This window comes from Pelodiscus sinensis, chromosome 3, assembly GCF_052426305.1.
Source record: "Pelodiscus sinensis isolate ZL-2025 chromosome 3, ASM5242630v1, whole genome shotgun sequence".
In the NCBI taxonomy this organism is placed as follows: Eukaryota; Metazoa; Chordata; order Testudines; family Trionychidae; genus Pelodiscus; species Pelodiscus sinensis.
This window is the reverse complement of record NC_143054.1, coordinates 14237594-14263636: the sequence shown is the minus strand read 5'-3', so window position 1 is coordinate 14263636 and position 26043 is coordinate 14237594. Positions and strand designations below refer to the sequence as shown.

At 45.8% G+C, this 26043-nt stretch overlaps 1 protein-coding gene across 2 annotated transcripts in view; it reads left to right on the top strand.

Moving 5' to 3' along the window:
* Positions 1-689: 689 nt before the first annotated feature.
* LOC102457950 (24-hydroxycholesterol 7-alpha-hydroxylase-like) overlaps positions 690-26043 on the top strand; it is a 34290-nt gene continuing 8936 nt past the window's right edge. Inside the window, exons 1-6 of one of the 2 annotated variants that reach the window (XM_075923386.2) lie at positions 690-1024; positions 12055-12190; positions 16476-16650; positions 18723-18872; positions 21113-21206; positions 23320-23418. In XM_075923386.2, the coding sequence (XP_075779501.2) occupies positions 842-1024; positions 12055-12190; positions 16476-16650; positions 18723-18872; positions 21113-21206; positions 23320-23418 (837 nt within the window). In that variant the 5' untranslated portion in view covers positions 690-841. The remainder of the gene's footprint in view (positions 1025-12054; positions 12191-16475; positions 16651-18722; positions 18873-21112; positions 21207-23319; positions 23419-26043) is intronic. The other variant, XM_006120675.5, reaches the window with a different exon arrangement.

Sequence of the window (26043 nt, the reverse complement as noted above, 5' to 3'; positions counted from 1 at the left end):
GACTTGCACACTATACATGAGGCAGGCGTGCTGTGAACTAATAGGAGTGATTTTTCTGTAAACGAGTCTGTGATTGCATAGCTAAAAGGTCTTGACAAGCCTTTGCCCAATGGAGCAAGCCCACAGCAGTGTGAAAGTTGAACAGCTGCCTTACCCTCACTTCTAAGAACTTCACTTTGCAACCTTAGTACTTCTTGAACATCATTTTGTTTAAATAGAAACAAACCACCAACTCCCTCTCAACCTCTGTGTCACTAGCTCCTGGTCATTCCTGGTCTCAGGGTCTGCTTCACGGAGGTTATTTCCTAAAGCTCCAATAATTGCATCAGCAAAATCATTGTGCAGCTACAAATCTTACTTGAAAGCTGCTCTCAAGGCTAAGGATCTCTATGCAGTAGCATCACCGTGTACTGCAGAGGATGCTTCGGGGAAATGTAGTTCCTCAGCCACTTGCAACACACAAGACACTCAGTTTGAGAGGAAGTTGCTGTATATATATTTGTGGCTGAGTAGTCTCACAGCTATTGGAATTTAATTGCTAGCCCCTTGCTATGAAGATAGATAACCACAAACGTTTGCAGCTTGAGTTAGATTTAAACTGCTGTAAATCTTTTCCAGCTCACTGATTAGAAAGCAACCCCCCACCCCCGCCTTTTCAGAGTGGGCAGAACAATCTGGCTGTGTCCTTTGGAGTCTGGGCTCCATGGCAAGAATCAGCTTGCGACATTGATAGGATAGATAGGCTTTTTCCACTGGCCTGGATTGAGCATGGGCAATCTTTCAAGCTGGAAACAGCAGCAGTCAGTCCAAAGGAGCAGCTCCCCAGTCAGAGTACAGGAACATGGACATAGCTCTGGCTATTCTGTTGACCTTGCTTCTGGGACTTCTTATGGCCAAGCTTGCTTTGTTTCAGCCAAGAAACCGAAATTCTCCGCCTTGCATTAGTGGCTGGATCCCTTGGTTTGGAGCTGCCTTTCAGTTTGGGAAAGCTCCCCTGGAGTTTATAGAACAAGCCAGAGTCAAGGTAAGAATTATAATAGGGTACATGCATCTGTGTGTTGGTGAGAGAGGAGGAGGGAAGGATTTCTGGGGCAGTATCAAGAGACAGATGAGGGAGCTTTCTGCATTAAGTTAACCCCTTACACCATTAATAAACTTTCTGTCACTTTTATTGTAACTCAGAAGCCTCTGGGTGAAAAAGGGGATATTTATGTCAGCTGATTGACAGGTTACCCTAGGTACCTTGTGCTTGATGTTACACTCACTGTATTCACACACTAGTACCTGAGGACCTTCTCTGGTCACACAATACAGGCAGCTTTCTTTCTTAGCTGGGTACTGATCTGGGTCCCAGGTGAGAGGAAGCACTGAATGAAGTGCGTCAGGACTGTAAAAGTTTGTGTGAGCATATTATGTGAAATTTTACCTAACACATGGTCAGTAGTGCCAGCGTCATGTGTTCACAAACCACGGGGCACCCCCTAAAGTCAGGATATTTTAAAAAAATAATACATTGGGGAGGTTTTTAAAATTTTCCTCCTTTTTGAGTCCTTTGTGTTCCTGTGCTCTGCAATGAGTTTTACAAACTTGGTAGGGTATGTCCCCCCACTTTCCCAGCTTATCCCATGAAACCTGAGGTTAAAACATAATCTCATGACTCCATGAGCTGGATCTTTAAGGAAAAACTACCAACCATTGCACAACTGGCAGTAAAATAAAGCTTTCAACAGTGTGTTCAGGAAGAACCCCACAAGTTCCTGCAACCTAGCTGAGCTGCAGAAATACTCCCTGGCTTCTGAGTGCATAATAATAAATAAATCAACCCTAATGTTGCATAATTGTAAATTTCTCCCTCAGATCTCTTATTACCTCTCATGTAAATTAAACATCAGTATTAGAGCAGGTGCCTGCAGGACCAGCTTAGGGCCAGGTGAGCATGGCAGTTGCTCCTCAACTTGTGCCTCTCTGTATTTCAGTTGCCTTGTGTTTCCTGCTGCTGCTACACTCCTGGTCAATTATTAACTGTGCTCCCCAGGGGTGGACTTTAGGTTTCTCAACCTGTTGCTTCCTCCCCATTGTGTTTGATCAGCATGTCTGTGGGTCAGTGAGGTCTCTTGTTGACTTCTCTGTTTCTTTTTGTACATCTCCTCCTCCCTCCCCCTTGGTTCCCTTGCCATTATGGTTGCACATCTCTGTGCTGTTCTTTTCAGGGTCGTATTGCTTGGTGTCTAATTGTTCCAGCCCTTTGGAAGGCAGGTACGCTGTTGGCAGCAGACTTTGCCTCTTAGCAGCACTAAAACATGAGGGGATGTTCTGTCAAAAGCTAGGGAATCGCTCAGTTTCCACGCCACAGTTTAACCCCTCCCTCTCTGCTGAAACCACTACTGACTGGAAAATTACTCAAAGGAGACAGGATTTCTGGTCAGAGTAGGCAGAGGAAAGGTCCCCTTTTCCTTTCCCCCAGCTTCAGTGAAAGAGCAAACAAACCTTCATCCCCCACAATGGAGAGAAAAGCTCCTACAATAAGGGCAAACTTGTGAAGTCATATTTCACATAGGGACACAACATAACTCCAGCACTAAGCTTTAAAGGTCCCAGATTCAAAGCTGTCTCGTGGCGGTTACACATCCATGCTACCAAGCCTGTTATTCTGGAATAAGGGGACGTGGAATTCAAACTCTGTAGTCTTGCTTTTCATGAGGAATGTTTTTCTCAAAAGTGTAAGTCTGAAATACCATTAGTGTGGATGCTCTGGTACTGCTAATTTGAACTAATTAGTCTCTGGGAGGCCTACCTAGGGCTCTGAGTCCAAGGTAGTGCGTCCACATTACAGGAACCTGCCTCAGACTAATTCAATTCTTCCCTGCACTGAGGACACGGAACTTTGAATTTGTAAAATCAGGTGCCCAGAAGTCAAACTTAGTCTGAATTTACTAATCTTGAGGGCTATGTCTACACTCGGGGCTTCTTGCACAAGAAGTCTTGCGCAAGAAAACATCCAGACTGCCATGTGCGCGCTGTGCATTTGTGCAAGAGCTCCCATGGCAGTGTGGACGCTCTCTTGCGCAAGAAAGCTCCGACAGCCATTTTAGCCATAGGTCTTTCTTGTGTAAAAAATCCCTGCTGAGCATCCACATTGCCCTCTTGCGCAAGAGCTCCTGCGCAAGACGGCTTACACCTCTTAAAAAGAGCATAGCTCTTGCGTAAGAAGCCCTCTCTTACCACGCCATACTGTACATTTCCTTGCACAAGAGCGAGCGGGCTGTGTGGATACGCTGTGGATTCTTGCGCAAGAAGGGCTATACTTCGACAAGTAGCCGTGAGTGTAAATATAGCCCAAGTATATACATGGCCAAAGGGACTTCCACTGAGATTTAGCATTCAGTGGCACTCAGGGGGAAAAAAGCAATCACCATGGATACGGAATGAAAAGGCCTCCGAATAAAGAAATGTGATTATTTCATGACCTGAGAGCTGCCCAGCTGGACTATTGAAAAGAGACCCGGGACTTGCAAGGAGCAGGGTATTGGATGAGGAGAAGGGGGTTTGATGTTTGAGCTGGGAATATTTGAATGTGTGGGTACATATATTAAAGGTGTGCAAATAATAAAGTTTAAAGGGAACACTAGCCTGTGAAGCTATTAGCTGGTGCATGTTGTGCTCACCATGAATGTATAACCCACAGGGAATAAAAAAGATGCAAGCTCTGAACTGAGACAAAAGTAGGTCAGTCAGCATGGCCGTTTTTGCAGTTTGAATCGCCTAGAATAAGGAAAGTTTATTGCAGAGCCTTGACTGGGCTTTGAAATACACGTCTGGTCAACAGTAGCTGTTGCTTAGCCCCGCTTTGCTCTGCTCCTAAAGTAACAGGGGTTTATGTGTCAACAACATCATCTATGTTCCCAGAGATTCATTATATGTTTGATTGTCACTATGTGTGTACTTAATATATTGTTTGATTTCTCAGTATTTTTGTTACCGTGTTGTGAAAACAAACATTGTCTTTGAAGCAGTTTATTCTGTGTACTGAAGTCTTGGTGGCCACGTACAAAGGGATGCAGTTTAAAAGGGCGATGTTCTTTTTAGGAGAAAAAGATAACCTTTCTCTAGGCTTTCTTTTTCCATTGTTTCTCCGTGACAATTCTTTTTCCTGTCTTTTCTCACCTTGATCGGGCACATTTCAGAATCAGTAATATTTTTCTAATAGAAAATCAGTGTTTTCCTATTTGATAAATGCTGGTGGCTAAAGCAAAAAAATCTTAACATTTCTCTTCTCCCTTGGAAGATCATCCCAAATTGAACATACAGTAAAGACTGTGGGGACACAAGCAATTATGTTATCTGTTCTTTATTGAGTTCCTTAAAACAGAGCTAATGTCTAGTACATCTACACTACAAAGGAAGATTGAAGCTGCCACTGTCTGTCTGCCAGGATTGAATGAGCAGTCTAGTGAAGACAGCTAATTCAAAGTGAGAGAGATGCTCTGGTCAATGCCGGTAACCCTGCTTCCGTGAGGAGTAAGGAAAATCGAAGGAAGAGTGTCTTTCCTTTGACTTCCTGCAGAGTAGAGAGCACCAAAAGCCGAGTTAAACTACTTTGACTTCAGCTACACAATTAATGTAGCTGAAATTGTGTATCTTAATTTGACTTTGTCCTGTAGTGCAGCCATACACTTAGACCGTGGGCAAATAAGGTCCTTTTGGCAAATCATCTCTGGCATAATACTGCAAATTATACAAACCATAGCTACTAGAGATCAGAAGCAAAGGGGGGAAACCCCCATGAACACCAGTAACCTTGAGTAATCTAGCCATTAGTAGGCAGTGAATCCAAACAGTGTTAACATCTCACTTTAAGATGTCTAGCTTTTTGGGTAGGGGTGGGAGGGTGAAGACTCAGGGTTCCTTGATACACTGTAGCATGAACTTTTTTTAGGAGCAAAAAGCATCAGGCCATTTTTTTAAATGTTGCCCACCAAAACATCAGACGTTGTCATAATGAATGTACACATTTTAGTATCTCAGCCAGGGCCCATTGAAGTGAATGTGTAATATTTTAAATAGAGATGCGGGGGTAAAAAATATTTTAAATAAATAAAGTTTTAAATAAATGTGTAGCCCACATAGCTAGTGTGGTTCATTGTCCCATGGAGTGGCACTTAGACTAGTTACAGCGAGAGATAAGTACAAGTATAAGCTGACAGCGGGCTGACTTTATAGCTCAAGCTGTAGCAGCTTCTCCACTAAGCTCTGAAGGTCCCACCTTCAAATCTATCCTGTGGCAGTTACAAATGGAAACTCTGTAACTGATTTCGGTGAGGTCTGGCACATCTCCTTTTTGTTTAAAAATAATCACTAATATGGAGGCTGTTGCACCCTTATTAAAATATTTTGTGAAAAGCTTTAAAATCTGTAAGATTCCTGTTCCTTTTTAGGGGACTGCTTGTTTTTTAAAAAGGACCGTCACATAATTTTAAAGGTGATTGTTAATTTTACCTTCATTTATAGTAAGAGAGTTCTCTCTCTCACAAATCTTTACTAAAATTTCACTGAAGAAAGGCATAGTATTGTGCAAAACAGACACAAACTACAGGGGGCCATGTTTACATTTTTAGAGCTTCATTTCAAATTGTGATCATTGTTACCTTTTTAAGGAAACAATCGAGTGCTTTCATATTGTCACTTTATCCAGCAATACCATAATGCAGTGTTAGCTTAATACACAGATATATTAAACAGTACTGTGCAATCTACTTTTTACTGTTTTTCTGCAATTAATAGGATTTTAAAATCATATAAAATAAGTACTCAGCTTTGACGAGACATTAAGCAAATGTTGTTTGTGTTTGGCTTCATGCTAGAACTTGCAACATCCATGCCTTTAACTCTGCAGACATACCAATTTGTGTGCTCTAATTTCCATTCTCTGAAGCTAAGTATAGTTAAATTGTGCTAACGCTCAGCTGGGAGATCACGCACATAAGAACGGCCATACTGAGTCAGACCAATGGTCCATCTAGCTCAGTATCCTGTCTGCTGACAGTGGCCAACGCCAGATGCCCCAGAGGGAGTGAACACAGCAGGTAATCCTCACGTGATCCCTCCCCTGTCATCCATCTCCAGACAAAGAGAGGCTAGAGACACCATTCCTATCCATCCTGGCTAATAGCCATTGATTAACCTAACCTCCAGGAATTTCTGTAGCTAGTTGCATAGTGAAAAGTACCCTTTCCTCCTGGTCATTACTGAATTAATTTGTCAGCACTCAACTCTGTGCTAGGGTCACCAGTTAAAGCACTTTGTTATTTCAGCTGGATACAACATTCTTCATTGCTTCTCCTGTGCTAAGAGGTGGTGCTGCCATTTTTCAGCTTGAATGTGGCTTACCCTCTGGTGGTAGGTGAAGCGATCAAAAGTTATATAGCATTATAGTTTTGCTGTGGAAAGAAAGGGTGGTCCAATCAATCTATTCCAAATAACTGAGTAACTGTCTGAGAAAAGAGGCGCCTTCAGAACAGATGTGAAATGTATGAAAAGCAAAGTATTTCCAATGCTTTGCATATTTCGAAGAAAAATTAACATTTCACATACAAAGGATTCAAACAACTGTCGTCTTCAGCCACTACTGAAGAAAGCATTTAGCTGAAATATTTCTTGACAAGGCATATACTTATTTGCCTAACATATCTCAAGTTTCATACTCATTTATTTGTTGGCACTCTATCTTACCCTGCACTATTGGCTTCAAAGTGAGTTTTGTCATTGATAGTAGTGGTGCAGGGTAAGGCCCATATAAACATGAGCATCTACCAGCCAGGCCCCGCTGTCAGCGAGCCATCTTGGCTGCAGGGGCAGAGGCTGTGAAGGGCAGGAGTAGGGTTGCTAGCTCTCCTGCCACCATAGCTTCTGCCCCACTCTCCTCTACACACAGAGTGGCCTTGGCTGCTTCTCCCATGATGGGGTGGGTGCCAGTGCAGGGTTGCATAGGGCACCAACATTGGTAGGGACTAGGTCAGAACCTTTAAACACACACTGGTTTAAAGAAACAAAATACAGGACTATGTAGCACTTTAAAGACTAACAAGATGGTTTATTTTGTTTCAGCGACACCAGACTAACACGGCTACATTTCTATCACTTGTTTAAAGAATGTATAGTTTCTGCAGAGACTCGGGCTACGTCTACACTGGCCCCTTTTCCGAAAGGGGCATGCTAATTTGACAGGTCGTAATAGGAAAATCCGCGGGGGATTTAAATATCCCCCGCGGCATTTAAATAAAAATGTCCGCCGCTTTTTTCCAGCTTTTAGAAAAGCCGGAAAAAAGCGTCTACACTGGCCTGATCCTCCGGAAAAAGCGTCCTTTTCCGGAGGATCTCTTATTCCTACTTCAAAGTAGGCTTTTTTCCGGAGGATCGGGGCCAGTGTAGATGCTCTTTTCCGGCTTTTCTAAAAGCCGGAAAAAAGCGGCGGACATTTTTATTTAAATGCCGCGGGGGATATTTAAATCCCCCACGGATTTCCCTATTACGACCTGTCAAATTAGCATGCCCCTTTCGGAAAAGGGGCCAATGTAGACGCAGCCAAGGTGAGTGAGGTAATATCTTATATTGAACCAACATTGGTAGGTGGGAGACACAAGCTTCCAAAATCTACAGGGCTAATCTTTAGGTCTTGGGTTCGAGGAAGTGGGTGACACAACCCCATCAGCCCAATCAAATATATTACCTCATAGACCTTGTCTCTCTAATATCCTGGGACCAACGTGGCTACAACAACTCGGCATACAGGTTCGGCAGGTAAGCCAGGAGAACTTCCACCCTGTGCCAGGTGAGACCAATGGCTGGAAAGGGAGCTGCATATGGTCTCTTAAGGGTGGGGTTGAAACCTGCAGCTCCAGAACCACACGTGGATCGTTGGCTGCCCCCTTGTGGGCAGCCATTAAACAAACCCTGAATTTACTCGCTTCTTTACACTCTGCATAGTGGTCACCAACCTCTGTCAAGCCTGAAGCCTTTGCCAGTCAATCACAATCTCCGGGCCACTAAAAGTCCAGCGACACAGCAGGGCTCATGGCCCTATGCCTCTCCTGGAAGCGGTTGGCTGCGGGCACATCTCTGCGTACCCCCTGGCTGGGAGGCGGAGGCTCCATGCACTGCCCCCGCCTCCAGCACTGTTCTCACAGCTCCCATTGAACTGGCCAATGGGAGCCGTGGGAGTGATGCTCATGGCCATGGGCAGCACATACTCACAGCAACCCACTGACACCCTCCTCCCAAAGGGCACACAGAGATGTGCCAGCAACCACCCACTTCTGGGAGTGGCGTGGGGCCATAGAAGGCAGACAGCTTGCCTGAGCTCTGATGTGCCACCAGCTGGGAGCTGCCGGGGGTAAGCACCTCCCACCTGGAGCCATCTTGTGTCCCCTCCTGCACCCTAACTCCCAAGCCCAGGTCAGAACGCTGTCCTGCATCAGACTTTCCCAGAGGCCAGCTTATCCCATCAGCTATTTTGTTTGTCAGAATTTGTCATCTGCTATATACTTGCTATCTCTGTGTATATGTACAGGCAGTTTTGCATGTGATGTGGCTCTCAAAATGTTTTGGTCAAAGACCAAAAAAATGTCGTCTTCTGCTAACCCCAGCCTTAGGGTCATCCTAGCAATCATGGTGTTACCTTGTGTGTACTTGATCTTACATCCTTAATGCTGTCTTATTGCTAATCCTTTGGCATAGATCTGTGGCACAATAGGTCACACTAATAAGCATTCCCTATCTTTCAAGTGATGGAGCAAGCTCTGTGTAATTAAGCCTTTCTAGCAAAGGTCAAACCTTTGAGGCTTTTCGAGGGTGTTGCTGAAATAAACTGTCACATCACAATGCTATTATTAACAAGCATTTTTAATACAATATACAAATTGAATGACACAAGAGTCTTGGCAGAACTCTGACAGTCTCATCACAACAAAAGGCACATTATCAGTTCATAGAGAAATCATATGTTACTGTGAGATCTAGCACTAAAGACTGTGTTGCAGTTAGAATTGGCTGGATTTTTTTTTTCCTTGTGGGAAATTTGGAGTCTGTCAAACAGTTAAAAAAAAAGACTGAAAATGTTTCCATTTTCAGCTACCAGCCACTGTAGATTTTCACCCTAAATCAAAATATGTTTCAGCTGAAAAGTTTTGGCTTCCATGTTTCTGGAGTGGCTGGTGGTGGTGGTGATCTTTGGTTTTCTAAATGGGAAAAGGCCACTTCTGTGAAAATCTTTGCTTAATCAAAATCCAGTTTTACACACACACACACACACACACATTGTGGATGATTTTTTTTCTAGTTCTAGTTGCAGCCATCCAGGGTGACACACAACTAAGGTTACATAGGCAATCTTAACTTGAGCACTTCATGATTCAAGGGCTTACCCACAGAAACTTCACATCTTCTAAATATATGAGTGGGCTGTTAAAGGGATTTTTTTTAAGATGGGGAAAAGATAAATTTTATGATTAAAACCATGATGTTGACCTTGCTACTTGAATTATTTCAACTAGATAGATAGTTTGCTATTAAAAAAAATCGTTTAATCAAATACCATATTGGTGCTTTCCCCCTTTACCGCTATGCTACTGCTCCTCAGAAGAGTAACGTTAGTTCAAACCAAGGGGTTTGATTTGAATGAACACATCCAGGAACGTATTTTCTGGTTCGAATCAGCTGTTGAGCGGAGTAACGCACGGGCAAGATTATGCTAATGAAGCGCAGGATATTTAAATCCCCACTTCATTAGCAATGTCGGTTGCATCCCTAGCTCTAACTAGGGAACAAGTGTAGACGTACCCCGAGATACCCTGAAATGGAAAATTCCATACAATGTGGATACATGGTCACAGGCTGTACATCTGCCACAGACTTCTTATTATACTATAATCCTGCATGGGCGTGCTTTTTATAGGCTGGGGAAGGCTGTGCCTTCCCAAACAGCCTCACATGGAGCCCTGCACAGTCCTATTCTGCGAGAAGAGGCTCTGGTTGGTTGCTTTGTGTTTTGACCCAGCACTTCCTACAGCATTCACAACTTGCAATTAAATATTTCTTAAGAAACACAAATCACAGTAAACTTTGGTTATAATATCGAAAAGCAAAGCATCAAAGCAAATAAAATAGAGTTAAAGTAAAATAGGAATTAAAAAGCTGCAATTTAGGGTTTCTATTAATGAAGTCTTATTTTCCTTGAGTCTGTGGAGTTTGTTTAATTTACAGACAACAGAATTCCTAGGAATTTCCTTAGCATGGATATTTCATATCATTGAATAAAAATATATGCAGAGGAGGGATTTTTCTCAAAGCACCATATGTAGAAAAATAATTATATGTATCTCCCAAGATTCAATAAATATACAGACATGTTTGTAATGACTTTAACATTTTAAAATAAATTATAATAATTTTATTAGTATCATGTTTGCCTCAATATTGAAGGCTCTTCTTTATATTTCCACTCACTGTTTGTCAAATACAGTTTTATGGCTAAAACTACATTTTAGTCATGGTTATTTTTAGTAAAAGTCATGGACAGTAACAAAAACTCCAATGGATAGTGATCTCTTTGATCTTTATCTCACCAGCCCTGAATTCATTTTGCTACTGCTCTTTTGTAAAATCTATTTTATGTGCTTCTATAATCCCCATTACCATAGTAATCTAAGCACCCCACCTCCTTTAATGTGTTTATCCTCAGAATTTTCCAGCAGAGAACTATTATACCCATTTTATAGATGGAGAACTGGGGCTCAGAGACTAAGTAATTTTGTCCAGGGTAACAAAGGACATCCATGATAGAATGAGGAATTGAACTCAGTCCTCTCAAGTCCTAGACTAAGGCCCTAATCGCTGGACAATCCTTTCACTCTATAAGTCAGTGTGTTGGTTATAAGTCTGCTTACGCATACTTTACCCATCTCCCTCACATAAACTTAGGGTACATCTAGACTACAGAGCTTTTCTGGGATACCAAAGTATCCCGGAAAAGCACTGCTGCATTCAAGGAACGCGTCTGCTTTTCCGAAAAAAAAATTCGGAAAAGCAGACGCATTTTTTTGGCATTCCTGTAAACCTCATTTTATGAGGAAGAAGGGATGCTCCAAAAGAGGGTTTTTTCTGACATTTGGCCCCATGTAGATGGGCCAAATGTTGGAAAAGCCTCTTTCAGAAGAAAAGTGGAAAAAGATACACAAATTGCAGTTCACAATTTGAGTATCTTTTTCTTACTTTTCTTTGTAGTGTAGACATAGCCCTAGACCCTCAATGATAGCTCTGCCAAACAAACTACACAATCATTACAGCCCAAATGAAGTTCAAAGACAAAAAATTGGTAAAAAGTAATGTCCTAGCTTCCAAACAGTTGGGAAAGTTTGGATTCCAGTAGTGATTTCTGTCATTACTGGATGTTTTGGGAAATAACGGAGTTGAAGAGATTTTAACTTACCCTTCTTTTTGATAAGAGTCAGTCTTATTAAATGGGCTCTTTAATCTAGCACAAATTAATGAGAAGATCTAACATTTGGAAGTTTGTTATAAAAATTCAAATTGGAGATAAAATGTGACTCCTTCACAGTGAAGATAATAACTATTGGATCAGATTACCAAGGAATGCACTAGTTTTTTCATCATTTGGAATCTTTAAGTCAAGACTGGGTGTCTTTTTTGAAGTGTATGGACTAGCTCAACCACAAGTTGTTGTGCTCTGTGCCGAAATCACTGTGTGAAATTCTGTGGCTTGAGAAATTCTGCAGCAGCTCAGATGAGATGATAACAATGGTCCCTTCTTCCCTTAAAAATGTATGAATTCAATTATTTATGTCTGTATATTCTTGAACAAGGATTTTAGATAGTGAAGCTGCACTGCTCTATCCTTTCTTTGATTTTATTTTCTTTCTCTCCACCCTCCCAATATTTCTAATATACCAGTGCAAGTCCTGTTGCAGGGTCGGAGCCTTGATCTTCCATAAATGGTCTCAGCAATAAAGTCATTAACTTTTTAACTCCTTGTTGTTGCAGTATGGGCCGGTATTCACAGTGTTTGCTCTGGGAAACCGATTCACCTTTGTGACTGAGGAGGAGGGGATTGAAGCATTTTTTACATCTAAGGACTTAGATTTTGAGCAGGCGGTGCAGCCAACGATCCAGCGTACAAGTAAGAGAGAATTTCACTTTCAATGAAAAGCTAATCTAGCCACCCATCACAGTTAAAGATGTGATCTGTAGCCCATTCATCTTTGGGATAGGTTTTAAATGCATATCTTAATCCACAATCAACCCATAAAGTTAAGGGGCAAATGCAATACACAATGGGCTGGTATATCATGAGAGGATCCGACTGCATGGGCTGATAAAGTCTCTGGATCTGGGTAGTGATAGATCACTGTTCCTAGTTCTGGGACACTCAGGCCCACCTCTGAGGTGTAGATTCCATGGCTGACAGCCCTCATGGCAGTCCAGCCACCTAGACCCCAGAACCTGTGTTCCAGTCCTCCTGAGACCCCAACAAGTTTAGACCTGTTCCCTCCAGCATCTAACAGGATGGATGAGTTCTGGTTTCTCCAGCTGCATCCTTCAGGAGCTATGTAATTAAAGCAAGAAGCTTCACATACAGCTTCACACACACACCTGATTCACTGACTCATATAGCTTCAAGGGGTAGCCGAGTTAGTCTGTACAGGATAAACTTAAAAAAAAAACCCAAATGGTCTAGTAGCACTTTATAGACTAACAGAACATGTACAGCAGAGTCCCTATCATCCAACCTAAACGGGACCAACACATGGTCGGATTACCGAATATGTTGGATGATAGGGACTCTACTGTAGAGAGCAATGGGGCAGTTGATACCACTCCTGCCAGGGAAGAAGCGGCACCGGCAGGAGCAGCATCAGTTGTCCCGTTGCTCTCTAGGAGCAGCTGCTGCCGCTCCTGCCAGGGCTGCTTCATCCCCGGCAGGAGCAGCAGGAGCAGCAGCAGCAGCAACAAGAGTACAACGAGACAGCTGATGCCGCGCCTGCCGGGGAAGAAGCAGCACTGGCAGGAATGGCATCAGCTGTCCCATTGATCTCTAAGAGCAGCTGATGATGCTCCTGCTGGCACCGCTTCGTCCCAGGCAGGAGTGGCAGCAGCTGCTCCAAGAGAGCAACGGGCCCGTGCTGTATCCGACCCTGCAGCTCCCGGGGACTGCAGGGTCAGATAAAGCAGAGTGTTGGATTACTGGGTGACGGATAATCTGGATTCCACTGTAGATGGGATCATGAGCTTTGTGGGCACAGCCCACAGCCCAGGAGAGTAAGAGACCTAGGCAAAATAAAAAAAAAAACACCTGGATGCATCCTTGGGCTGGACTCACCCTTTTATTTGTGTCCGAGGTCTGCCTGTGTGTTGACTGCTTGGATACTCCCTTGTTTCCTTTCCCTCTTGGTGCGGGCAGTGGCCAGCCTCACTCACGCAGTACCCTTCTTGCCTACAGTCTTGGTTATGAGCCTCTCGTATGAAAGCTCATTCTCCATTCACACTGGATTCACATGCACAACCCCTTTTTTCATAGGGTAGAAAAGAATCACTAACAAGCCCATAGTACTTTGGAGCTGGCTGGATGACACCTCTTGTATTAGCTCTCTCCAGGTTGAAAAATGTCACTACCTGTCCTGTCACTACCCAATCCAGTCCTCTCTGACCTTGTTATACATCTTGAGCAAGCCACACTTGTTCTAGTTCAAAATGGCACTCAATGCCAGACACTCAGGTGAGTCATATCCAAAATGGAGGTTCTAACCACGATGCAGGTTACAATTATAAACAATCCATGAAAAGGTCATAAAATTCATAAACTGAAATTCATAAATTGATACCAACATATTACCCACACTGTCACACACAGGTGTAATGATTTGATGTCCAAGGCCCTGAACATGTATAATGACCACAGCACATATCATCAGTAGACTTTTGAACCAATGATTACTATATTGTTATTTGTTTGTATGGCTTACTAATGCCAGTCAGATACCAGGACCTTTTTATGGTGGGCATTGTATGCATGTGTAAGAGCTTCAGAGCCATAGTAAAAACTTCCCTCACTTGAGCAAAAGGAGAAACTGTTAGCTGGCAGCAATACTAAGCTGTTATCCTTTGCCAGAACAGGCAGTGGAAGAGAATGCAGGTCACACTTTGCTGGTGTGTTATGCCAACTCTGAATCCAATTAACACTTCCTTTAAGGAAATGGAAAGCGGATTACGGGGGGAAGTTCTCTTATTGCTGGGAGAGAAAGTCGTTGATAGAAGAGGAGCTGTTTTGCATGTTTGTAGGAATGAGAGCCAAAATCAGGCAGGTCTGACCTTCACAAAAACGGGTCTGTATGGTGTAACGAGCTGCTTCTCTGGTACGCTGCACTTTCCACCTCCAGGTACATATTGTGTAATCTGCCTTTGCTAGCCATAAAACAACAGTGTACCAATGGACAGCTGTGCCAGGCCTCCCAAGAGTTTTCTTTGCACAGGTGTTAAATTACCTATTGCCAGTATTGCCAACCTCAAACTTTCAAAATCAGGAGCCAGACTCACTCCCCCCTCCCCCAAGGCATGAGATTATTTTAAAATAATACATTGGGGGGAGGAAGGTTGCTGCCTGCTGGGCAACTCAGGTCACATTTTCAAACTTTTATTCAGTGAGGAGGGCCAGAAGCTTACTTTGTTCTAAAATGAAAGCTGAAATTCTCATGCAGTTGCTTGATTTCAGCGGCTGGGGCCTCAAGGTATTGCCAGAGTTAGCAGCACTGTATAATCTCTTGGACACACTGACAAGTATTCCCACACATTGGTCCAGTCCAGGCCCGCCAACAAGGGTTGGGGGAGGGGAACTGCCCCGGACGCCGGCCTTACAAAAGGGCCTGGAGCTCTCAGCTGCTGCTACTACTGCCCCCCATTGCCCATGCTGTTGGCCATGCTGGTCCTGCTCTTCTTTCACATTTGCCACAGAGGGAAGATGAATATAAGCTGTGGGAGAACGGAATCAGGCCCATTTACTGTGAAATTTAAAAGCACGCCCATTACGAAAACCCCCACAGAAATGGTGCTCCATATTGGGTCCTGGGACCTGCTGTGATGACACCTTCTATTTAATATCAGGCATAAATAAAGAGAACCCACTGCAGAAGGTTATATAACAGAAGTTACAGCTATTCAGGCATATCTGCAGAATGAGCGACGAGCGAAAAGTTAAGACCCTGATATTTGGCATAATGGATGGTCTGAATAAGAGAGACAGACCCCACAGAGAATGGGTAGAGGATATACAGCGACTCCCCGACTTACGGATACACTGACTTACAACCATCCGTACTTACGACCAACCTCCCATTAACCCCATTATAATATTTTTGAGTTGACTACCAAGTACGTCAAGTTTTTCAAACGGCACGGGCAGCGCGTTTAAGGGTATTTCCAACTTACGACCAAATCGAGTTACGACCACGTGTTTGGAACGTAACCCGTTTGTAAGTCGGGGACTGCCTGTAGAAGATTAGTGCGGAGCTAGTCTATAGAAACTAAGCCACTCTTCACTGGACAGGTAAAGATGGAAGGAAATAGTGAGGGAGGTGTCGGACACCAACCAGCATTGAGCTCATGGCTGTTGTTGTTGATGATGTTGATAAATAAAGGGAAACAATTATCAAAGTGAACAAAAGGCACCTATCACTCCACACTTAGTCAGGGGTCTGTTCTCTACACTTAGCCACTACTCTCACCTTAAGGGCTGGTGAGGCTGCTGGCTAGAGCTCTTGCTTACAGGCCTGTTGGTGTTAAAGCCTTCAGCTGGGACCTGGTGGGGTTGTGGGGTCGTCTTTGTACCTCCACCAGCCTTCCCTTCAAAGTACTATTGTTCCCAAGTGTGGGAAATGGCTTCCGAGTGCACAGCGGCACCTGCTGTGGAGAAGAAAGTAAGGGGGACTGTTGAGCAGTAAACACTTAGCTCCAAAGACCACTCAAGCTTTATAGATTAACAAAAACTCTTGAAATCCCCTGCCCCACACCTAGCAGGTGGTCAGTGAAGGTAATGGAGCAGTGATTCTGTATGCTCTCAACAGGACACTCAAAAATGTGCCTTGGGAACTGCCTGGCACATAAATCAGGGGAAGTCTCTGTCTGGTATGTTTATTTCCAAGACAGAAGGAGGAAGTTCCATACTCAGTAGAAGAAGTAAAACTTAGTGGGGTTGGGGTGTTAACCGCTGCCGAGCCCTTTACAAGGTCAGAAATGAATGCTGTGGGAATAAAATCTCAGCAGGTACAGATTTCGCCCATGAAGAGTAAGATTACAATAGACTTAAACCAGTATGACAAGTAACATACAAAGTGGACACTTTTTACATTTAAAATGTACCTCGGCTTTCTCCAAAACCTTCCTGCCCCTACCCCCCCTTTTTGTATTTAAAGCTTCAATTCCTGCAGACATCTTTTATCGGAACCATACTCGACTCTATCTCACGATAAAGGGAAAAGTGAGTCTCTCTAGACTGTACCTCTTTGCTGGGACTCTGTGCAAAGAATTACATGAGCACATGGACCACCTGGGCACTTCAGGAACGGAGAATCTCAGCGATCTAATAAGGTACATGACGTTTACGATCTTGCTCTGTTGAACTGATATCCATGTTCTTTGCTACCTAAATAGTAACTGCAGCAGTGCCAGTATTATAGAGCCAGAGACTATCAGAGTTGGAAGGACCTCAGGAGATCCTCTAGTCCAACTTCTTGCTCAAAGCAGGATCATTCCCAGCTAAATCATCCCAGCCAGGGCTTTGTCACAATACCATCCCAGTACTTCACCACCCTCCTGGTGACTCTCTCCAATTTGTCCACTTCCTTTCTGTAATGAGGGCCCCAGAACAGGATGCAGTACTCCAGATGTGGCCTCACCAGTGCCAAATAGAGGGGAATAACCTCTTCCCATGATCGTCAGGCAGTGTTCCTACTAATGCAGCCTAATATGCCATTAGGCTTCTTGGCAACAAGGGCACACTGCTGACTTACATTTAGCTTCCTGTCCACTGTAATCCCCAAGTCCTTTTTTTGCAGAACTGCTGCGATAGCAGTGCATAGGACTCTTCTGTCATAAGTGCAGGACTCTGCACTTGTCCTTATTGAACCTCATCAGATTTCTTTTCGCCCAACTCTCCAATTTTTCCAGGTCACCCTGGTCCCTATCCCTGCCTTGCTTCAGGGAAAGAATTTGCCAGCAGGAAAAGATTCTGGTAGAGGTTAGGCTGTGGGGAATGGTATTTTTCCATTGCCCCTACCCTACCAGAGCCTTTTGCTGATGTGTATAGCTACACACCACAGTGTCGACACAGCTTGTTTTTCACAGAGGCTTATAATTACACATTCTCTATTTCCCGTCCTGCCAGTGGTGTGCAGTGTAGGCATAGCCTCAAACTTAACAAGCCAGGCAGGTCTTAACTACGATAACCAACTGCACAAAAACATAGGTGCTGGCTTTATCATTGTCTCAGGGTGCTCAACGCCTGCTTCATCCCAGGCACCACCACTTCTTCCTCTAAGCCTGGGTCCCACCCTGCCTCTTTCTGCCCCCTCTGCCTGTGCCCTTCCCCTTGCTGCCCAGTTCCACCCTCACTCCCCTGAGCACACCCAGTCCCCACTCCTCTGCCTTCCCTTAATACCTTCTGCATGCATGAAACAGCTGATCGAGGTAGGTGGCAGGTGCTGGGAGAGACGGGGAGAAACTGGCTGCTGGTGGATGCTAAGTTCCCTGGTAAGTTTTTTTCAATGGGAGCTCCAAGAGTTGGTGCCTGTGATAAGGAGACTATAATCAGTCTTGGGTAGTACACCTTTATTATGTGCCTTTTGTTCGTTTGGTTATAAAATGGGAACTGAAATACATATGGGGTTAAAAAATGTTTACACTGTATAGCTCACTTAGAGCTGAAGTGCCTTTGGCCAGCAGATGGCTGCAGAGAGACAGCAGAGAAATATTGCTCATGACCAACAGAAAAGCAAACAAAACCAACCCTGGAGCTCAGGGGATGATGTGCTAGGAATTCGCAGCTCTAATGACCCCCAAATGAAATCCACTGGGTTTGTGAGCAGGGGGCAAGAGCAGAGATCAGCACTCTGCGACTGAGGCAAAGACAGGAAAAAGCATTTCCTGAACTAGCAGGACTCGGGATGGGACTGTGTTGCACCCAGGGGTGGGGCTACATTTGTAAGCTGCTGCGATGGATATCACCCAGGAGAAGGGTTTCTAGTGGGTGCAGCCTCTGTCTGGGGAAGTCTAACAAGGAAGCTCATTTGGAATCGGACTGATGGATAATGGGCCATTGAGAGTGGGAGTAGAAAGGGCAGTGCAATGCACAGAGCCATTCTGTAATTACTTGGGTGAGTAAGTGCTTACCAACTGGTAAAATCTGACCACAAGCTGAGGGCTAGAGCAAAGTCTAATGAAGGTCCCACTTAAACATTGTTTTGCTGGCTTAAGTCCCACTGTCCCCCTCTGCACAGGGAGAATTTCATCCTCAATTAGAATTTCATCCTAAATTAGAATTTCATCGTAAGTTAAAGTTCCAAAGTTCCAGAGTTATTTTTCTGTTGATAATCAAACATGCCAGACAAGATGTCAGAACAACTTCCCATTGGCCTGTTGCTCCTGTGCTTCTGTGGCTGCAGGTCTGTCATGTATCCAGCAACAATAAATATCTTGTTTGGAAAAGGTGTCTGTCCAACAAACAAGAGTGACATGAAGGAGTTTGAAGGGCATTTTCAGAAGTATGATGAGGATTTTGAATATGCATCCCAGATGCCTGCGTATTTTATGAGGTAACGGAGTGGGTGGGAGACTAGGGCAAGTCTTGCTAATCTATTAGAAGTGTCTTATTCCCCTAGTAACGCTATAAGCATTTCCTCAGAAAACAATGTTCTTCCTCAACTCCATTTCAGTCAAATGCAGTGTTAGTTGGGCTCTAAATTTTGTCCATTGAAAATTATACTCCTGATTCTCCTCTAACTTATACTGGTGTAAACCTGGACAACTCCACTGAAATCAATGGAATTGCACCACTGCATGAGGAGAATCAGGCCATCTGTGCTGGCTTTTGTAAAAGATGTCCCATCCTGTCATTTTATTGTCTTGGACCAGTATTTTGGTATTTGGTGCCCAACTTGAGACATCTTGGGCCTGATTTTTCATCATAGGCAGCACCCACAGACCTCATTGCATACAGATGGGAGTTGTGAGTGCTCCATGGCTCTAAAAATCAGACCCTTGTGTGACGGACTGGGCCAGGTCTGGGCACAGCTGAGGGCATCCGCTCAGAGCGAATTACTCGAAACCAGGGCTCCTTACAGCCCCAGACTGGAGACCTTTCCCAAATAGGCCACAAACCAGTCACACACAAGTGCTCCAGCTGCCAATCTGGCCAACAGGAAGCCTCGCGAGCAAAACCCCTCAGACACCTCAGCTCTCCCTGTGCTGCAATCAGCCCTGGGCCTGCACACAGGTGAGGGGTTATAGAACCCAAACTCACCTGCCCCGAACGGGTCTTTCCGGTCCCAAAGAACCAGCCACAGATTCACGGTCAGTTTACACTTTGGATCTTACCCACAAGTTCAAGCTGGGCCAATCCTTTAGAATCTAAAATCTAAAGGTTTCTTAATAAAAGAAAGAAAAGGTATGAGAGGAAGGTTGTTAAGGAGATTACAGTACATGCACCAATCACCAAGTTCTTGATGCAGGCTCTCAGCAGAGATGTTATAACTGTTATCTTAAAAGTCTCTGATGTACATCCTATGTCAGGATGGGTCCACGATCCTACCCAGCTCTCTGTCCCTCACAAGGCTGCTTCTGGGAGCGGTAGCAAGATTCAAGACAAGATGGAGTCCACCTCATGGCACTTATGTATCTCTCTCTGCGTACCCCTAGCCAGAGCAGGCCACATGGTCAAGTGACCTGTTTGTGTTTCACATGCTGGCGGCCATTATGCCCTGGCTGGTTTGCATGTTCCCAAACGTATTCCTTAGGTGTGTATTGGGCACCTTGAGAGCAATTGTCCTTGGGGCCATGCTAATTAACATAGTCATTCATTGGACAATCCTCCTTTATAACAGGCAGTGCAGGCCAGTATCAGCACATAGTCCATATTCATAACTCCAAATACAGACATCATATAAGTACACGAGTAGCATGCATAGAATCAGTAGAACATAAGCTTTCATTTGACACCTCACATGGCTGCCTTTGTACAGACTTTGGGGCAAACACCTACCCCCTCCCCCGAGGTAGCAGTAGTGATCTGGCTGCTCCCCTTAAAATCCAATAATGTGACACCTTGTTTTCTCAGACTGGAGGCCCAGTGGTGCTGAGTGTCAGATTCCTGTTCTGGCCACCAGACCATTTGTTTAGTTACTGTGGGGTTCAGTATTGCTGAGCATCCATAGCTGCAGTTGACTCCAGTTGACCCCATGATACTGAAAATCAGCTCTGTCCATCAGTGGAATACTATTGAGGTGTGCCAAGAAGGCTTGGGGTGTGTCTAGACTACATGCCTCCGTCGACGGAGGCATGTAGATTAGACAGATCGGCAGAGGGAAATGAAGCCGCGATTAAAATAATCGCGGCTTCATTTAAATTTAAATGGCTGCCCCGCTCTGCCGATCAGCTGTTTGTCGGCAGATCGGGGCAGTCTGGATGCGCCGCGTCGACAAAGAAGCCTTTCTTGATCGGCACAGGTATGCCTCGTGAAACCAGGTTTACCTGTGCCGATCAAGGAAGGCTTCTTTGTCGACGCGGCGTGTCCAGACTGCCCCGATCTGCCGACAAACAGCTGATCGGCAGAGCGGGGCAGCCATTTAAATTTAAATAAAGCCGCGATTATTTTAACCGCGGCTTCATTTCCCTCTGCCGATCTGGCTAATCTACATGCCTCCGTCGACGGAGGCATGTAGTTTAGACGTACCCTTGGAGGGAAAATGAAGAGTCCTCCTCCATGAACGTGAAGTGGCTTTGTGCTGCCTGCATGTGCATTTCAAATCATTCCTTAGCTATTGTTTTTTCTTCACAGCAACTGGTCTAAATCCAAAAAATGGCTTCTAAAAATGTTTGAAAATGTGGTGTCGGATGCTGAGAGAGTCAGCCAGCCAGAGAGCGATTCCAAGGTAAATCTGTCAGGGTACGTCTACACTACAACGTTAATTCGAACTAACTTAGTTCGAATTAGTTAATTCGAACTAAGCTAATTCGAACTAACAGATCCAGACTAAAAAACTAGTTCGAATTAGCGTTTTGCTAATTCGAACTAGCATGTCCACATTAAGTGGACCCTGAACCAGGCTTAAGGATGGCCGGAAGCAGTGCCGGCAGGGCATCAGAGGAGGACTTAGAGCGTGGAGATGCTGTCTCAGGCTAGCCGAGGGCTGTGCTTAAAGGGTCCCGACCCCCACCCCGGACAGACAGTTCTCAGGGGTGTCCCGCTTGCAAAGCAGTCCTGGCTTGGATTGCCTGGAGTACCCACACTGGGCACATCACAGCACTCGGCCATCAGACTTGCCGCAGGCTGCCATCTGGAGAGAGGGGGCAATTGGGGGGCTACAGGAGAGCTTCCACCCCCAGAAGCCCGCAGAGCCAGCCCAGTCCTCCCCATCGGGGGCGCGTACCCCATTCCTCCCTCACCTCCTTTCACTTACCCTTCCCTAGCCCCTCTTCTTGATGTACAAAATAAAGGACAATTGTGTTCAAAAATGGAATCTGTCTTTATTGAACAAAACTGGGGGAGACTGGGAAAAGGAGGTGGGAGAGGGGAAGAGAGAGGGTGGGAGAGGGGAGGGCAACTAAAATGATCAGGGGTTGGGAACAGGTCCCATATGAAGAGAGGCTAAAGAGACTGGGACTTTTCAGCTTAGAAAAGAGGAGACAGACGGGGGACAGGATAGAGGTCTGTAAAATCCGGAGTTGGGTGGAGAGGGTGCATACAGAAAAGTTCTTCATTAGTTCCCATAAAGAAGGACAAGAGGACACCAAAGGAAATGAATGGGTAGCAGGCTTCAAAGTAGTAACAGAAAGTTGTTCTTCACAAAGCAAAGAGTCAACCTGTGGAACTCCTTGCTGCAGGAGGCTGTGAAGGCTAGAATTGGAACAGAGTTTAAAGGGAAGTGAGATCAAGGCATGGAGGTTGGGTCCATGGAGTGCTATTAGCCAGGGGGTAGGAGTGGTGTCCCTGCCCAAGGTTTGGGGAAGGCTGGAGAGGGATGGCACGAGACAAATGGCTTGGTCACTGTCTTTGGTCCATCCCCTCCAGGGTCCCTAGGGTTGGCCGCTGTTGGCAGACAGGCTACTGGGCTAGATGGACCTTTGGTCTGACCCAGGACGGCCATTGTAAGCTCAGGGCTCAGGGTCGGGGGTCTCACTGGACCCCCTTGATTCTCTTGCACACCTGCTTCTGGGTGGCCAGGCTGGCAGCTCTCCTGCCCAAGCCGGCCACTTTCCTGTGCCTAGTGCGGAGATCGTGGACAAGGTCCACAATGTCCGCACTAGCCCAGGCGGGTGCCCGCCTCTTGCGGTCCCGGGCAAGCTCCCAGGAGCCGCCAGCCTGGTCCCGGGAAGAGGGGGAGGGCTGGGGGGCATCGGGTGGATGGCTCAATCCATGCCAGGTGCAGGGTCTGCTGGCTGGGTGCTGGCAGGCTTGCACCTGGCACAGGCACCGTAGCCAGCCCGTGCCCGTTTAAGGGGTCCGGGGCCGGGAGGGGGGCAGACGAGTTTCCCTGGTGTTGGCCAGAGTGGCCACCAGGGAAACCTGGGGAGGGCTAGCCTCCCACTAGTTCGAAGTAAGGGTCTACACACCCCTTAATTCGAACTAGTAAGTTCGAACTAGGCTTAATTCTCGTGGAACTCCTTGCCAGAGGAGGCTGTGAAGGCTAGGACTATAGTAGAGTTTAAAGAGAAGCTAGATAATTTCATGGAGGTTAGGTCCATAAAAGGCTATTAGCCAGGGGATAAAATGGTGTCCTTGGCCTCTGTTTGTCAGAGGCTGGAGAGAGATGGCAGGAGACAAATCGCTTAATCATTGTCTTTGGTCCACCCTCTCTGGGGCACCTGGTGCTGGCCACTGTCAGTAGACAGGATACTGGGCTAGAAGGACCTTTGGTCTGACCCAGTACGGCCGTTCTTATGTTCTTATATGTTCTTATGTTAATTCTGTATCTGAGTTTTAGAAAACCATACCTTCCGACACTAATATGTGTGTGTGTATATTTATGCTTTTACTTACCACAGACAGTCCTTCAGCATCTCCTGGATAACGTGCATGGAAAACATTTAGCTCCCAATTATGCTCTCTTATTGCTCTGGGCGTCCCAAGCGAACGCTATGCCTGTAAGTATGACAGCTGCAGGAACACTTTCTTTCCTCTTTCCACATCATTCCATATCTGATTTATTTCCCCAATAAAAGGAACCCTGCACAACCCCTTGTTGGGGTGGCCGTGGGAGGAGGGGTTCAGTGCCTGTCCCAGCAGCACTGTCTGGTGGCAACACTCTGGGTTTGGTTGCCCAGTAGCAAGCGTCACTAGCTGTGGGTAGGGGAACCCAGTAGCAAGCGTCACTAGCTGTGGGTAGGGGACCCCGGTAGCAAGCGTCACTAGCTGTGGGTAGGGGAACCCAAGCCACTCCTGCTCCACCAGGTTCCAGCCCAGGGACCAATGAAACAATAATAGAGGGAAGAGTGCTCCTACGCCTGCTTCCTGAGCCACTTCCTACCCTGGCTTCTCTTCCTCTCTTGGCATCAATGAGTAGCCTCTGAGTCCCTCCTAGAGTCCTCTCTGTCTGTAGTACAATGGGTCTTCCTCTCGCAGTTGTATCTCTTTGCCATTGACCTCTTCACCTGAAAGGCCTGGGGTGGCCTGGTTATGAGGCCTGGGCCCCACAGTGTGGGGTCTTGGTGGGTTCTCAGGAGAGGCCTAGACCACACAACTGCTCCCCTGCTCCAGCCACTCTGACTGAGCTAAGCGGCTCCCTTTGGAGCTCAGCCCAGCTGTGTGGTACTGCCCCTTTAAAACGCCAAAGCGCCATGGAGCCTGGCGTCAGCTGTGCGCCGGCTGCCCCTTTGAAACGCCGCTTCTGCATTTCAAAGGGGCAGCCTGGAGCCCGGGGTCAGCTAGGGACTCAGCGTTGGGAATTCTTGTATATTTCAAAGCAGGCACCCATAGTTAGCCCCGAGTCAGCGGGACTTCCCACTGGCCCCATGCTGTACACGGAGTTCCACATTCCTCCTCTGAAATGTACAAGAGCCCCAGCCCTTGACAGGAGAAATGCCAGACGTGTCTATCGACAAGTCGAGTTGTCGATGGAAATTCCATCGACTATGTGACTAGTCAGTTAACTGCATTTTAACACCCCTAGTTTGTACACCCCATCGTACAGTGCTAAACACTAACAATAGTGGACTCAACAGGGATGCTGGTTTTAGGGCTCATTCAGCGGTGGATTTAGGGCAGAGCGAGCGGGGCGGCTGCCCCAGGCCCCGCGCTTCCTGAAGGCCCCGCACATGCGCCGTGATGCCACAGCGCATGTGCCGTGTCAAAGGAGGGGGCCCCGCAAAATTTCACTGCCCGGGGCCCCACGGTGCTGCCCTGGGCCCCGCAGCACTCTCATCCACCCCTGGGCTCATTAGAACATTTTTTGTAGCATAGCAGACCACTGGCTACCCTTAATTGCCCACTTCAAGCCCCTGGGGCATATCATCTAACCCACAGTTTTCCACTTCATTTCACGTTAGCACCTCCAACATGCATTACCCCCATCACGGTAGCGTTGAGGACTCTGGGCTGGGTGTTTTGCAGAGGGAGTGAGCCAAGATTCCTCTCTCACTCCACCAAAGAGGAATGATCAGGGAGAGAGAAACTAGTATAAATACTGTCTGCTGCCTCCCAGGGCCCACGGCAGGGGATATCAGTGAGAAAGACTGACCTGCCCAGTGCCCTGAGAGCTAATTTAGAAGAGGGAGCAGCTGGCAAAGGCCTCACAACAGACTAGCCCACAAGTCAGCTGCATGGAGGGCAGCTGAGTACAAGATGATTTGATTCACAGGACAGAGAAGAGCGCTGTTTAAGGAGAGAAAGTGTGAGGCTAAATCAATGCTCCAAGGAGGAGAGTTTAGGGAAAGACTGGAAAGGAATAACCAAGGCCTAGTCTACTCTATAGAGACAGATTGATGTGAGGCGGCTCATGTGGGCCTAAGTCTGTAAGCATCTCCGCTACAATGCAGCTCCCACTGATGTAATTCACCCACTAAATCAACTTAATAACTCCACCTCCATGAGAGGGGTCGCACTTAGGTTAATGCAATGTCAACACAGTGTAGCTCTGGCTACACTGCAGGGTTTTTGCACAAGAAGCTTTTTGCAGAAGAGATTTTCTGCAAAAATGTCTTGTGCAAAAGCGCGTCCATACTTCAATAGCACGTAGCAAAAGCGATGTGCTTTTGTGCAAGAGAGAGTCCGCACTGCATGGATGCTTTTGCGCAAGAAAGCTCTAATTACCATTAACAGTGATGGCCTGTGCTTTTTGTCATAGGCCCTTTTTGCACAAGAAACCCCTGCGGAGTGTCCACACACGCCTTTTTGCACAAGAGCTGTAGCACAAAAAGGAGTTATTCCTTGTAGGGAGAAGAATAACTCTACCAGCAAAAGCCCTCTGTTCGGACAATTTACTGTATTTTTTTGTGTGCAAAAATGTACTTGAGGTGTGGATGCTCTGCCAGTTTTTGCAGAAAACGGCCAGTTTTGCGCAAAAATCTTGTAGTGTAGACATAGCCTCTAGATACTGCATTGCTTGCATCAAGTGTTACTGCCTTTCAGAAGCTATCCCACAATGACAGTTAAGCCAGTGCGAGCCCTTCTGGCAAGGATGTGTTTTGCTGACTTCTGGCTGGACATTGACATAACTTAGGTCGACTTTACTTTGTAGGGTAGACTTGCGCTAGAGAAGGAACTGGAAAGGG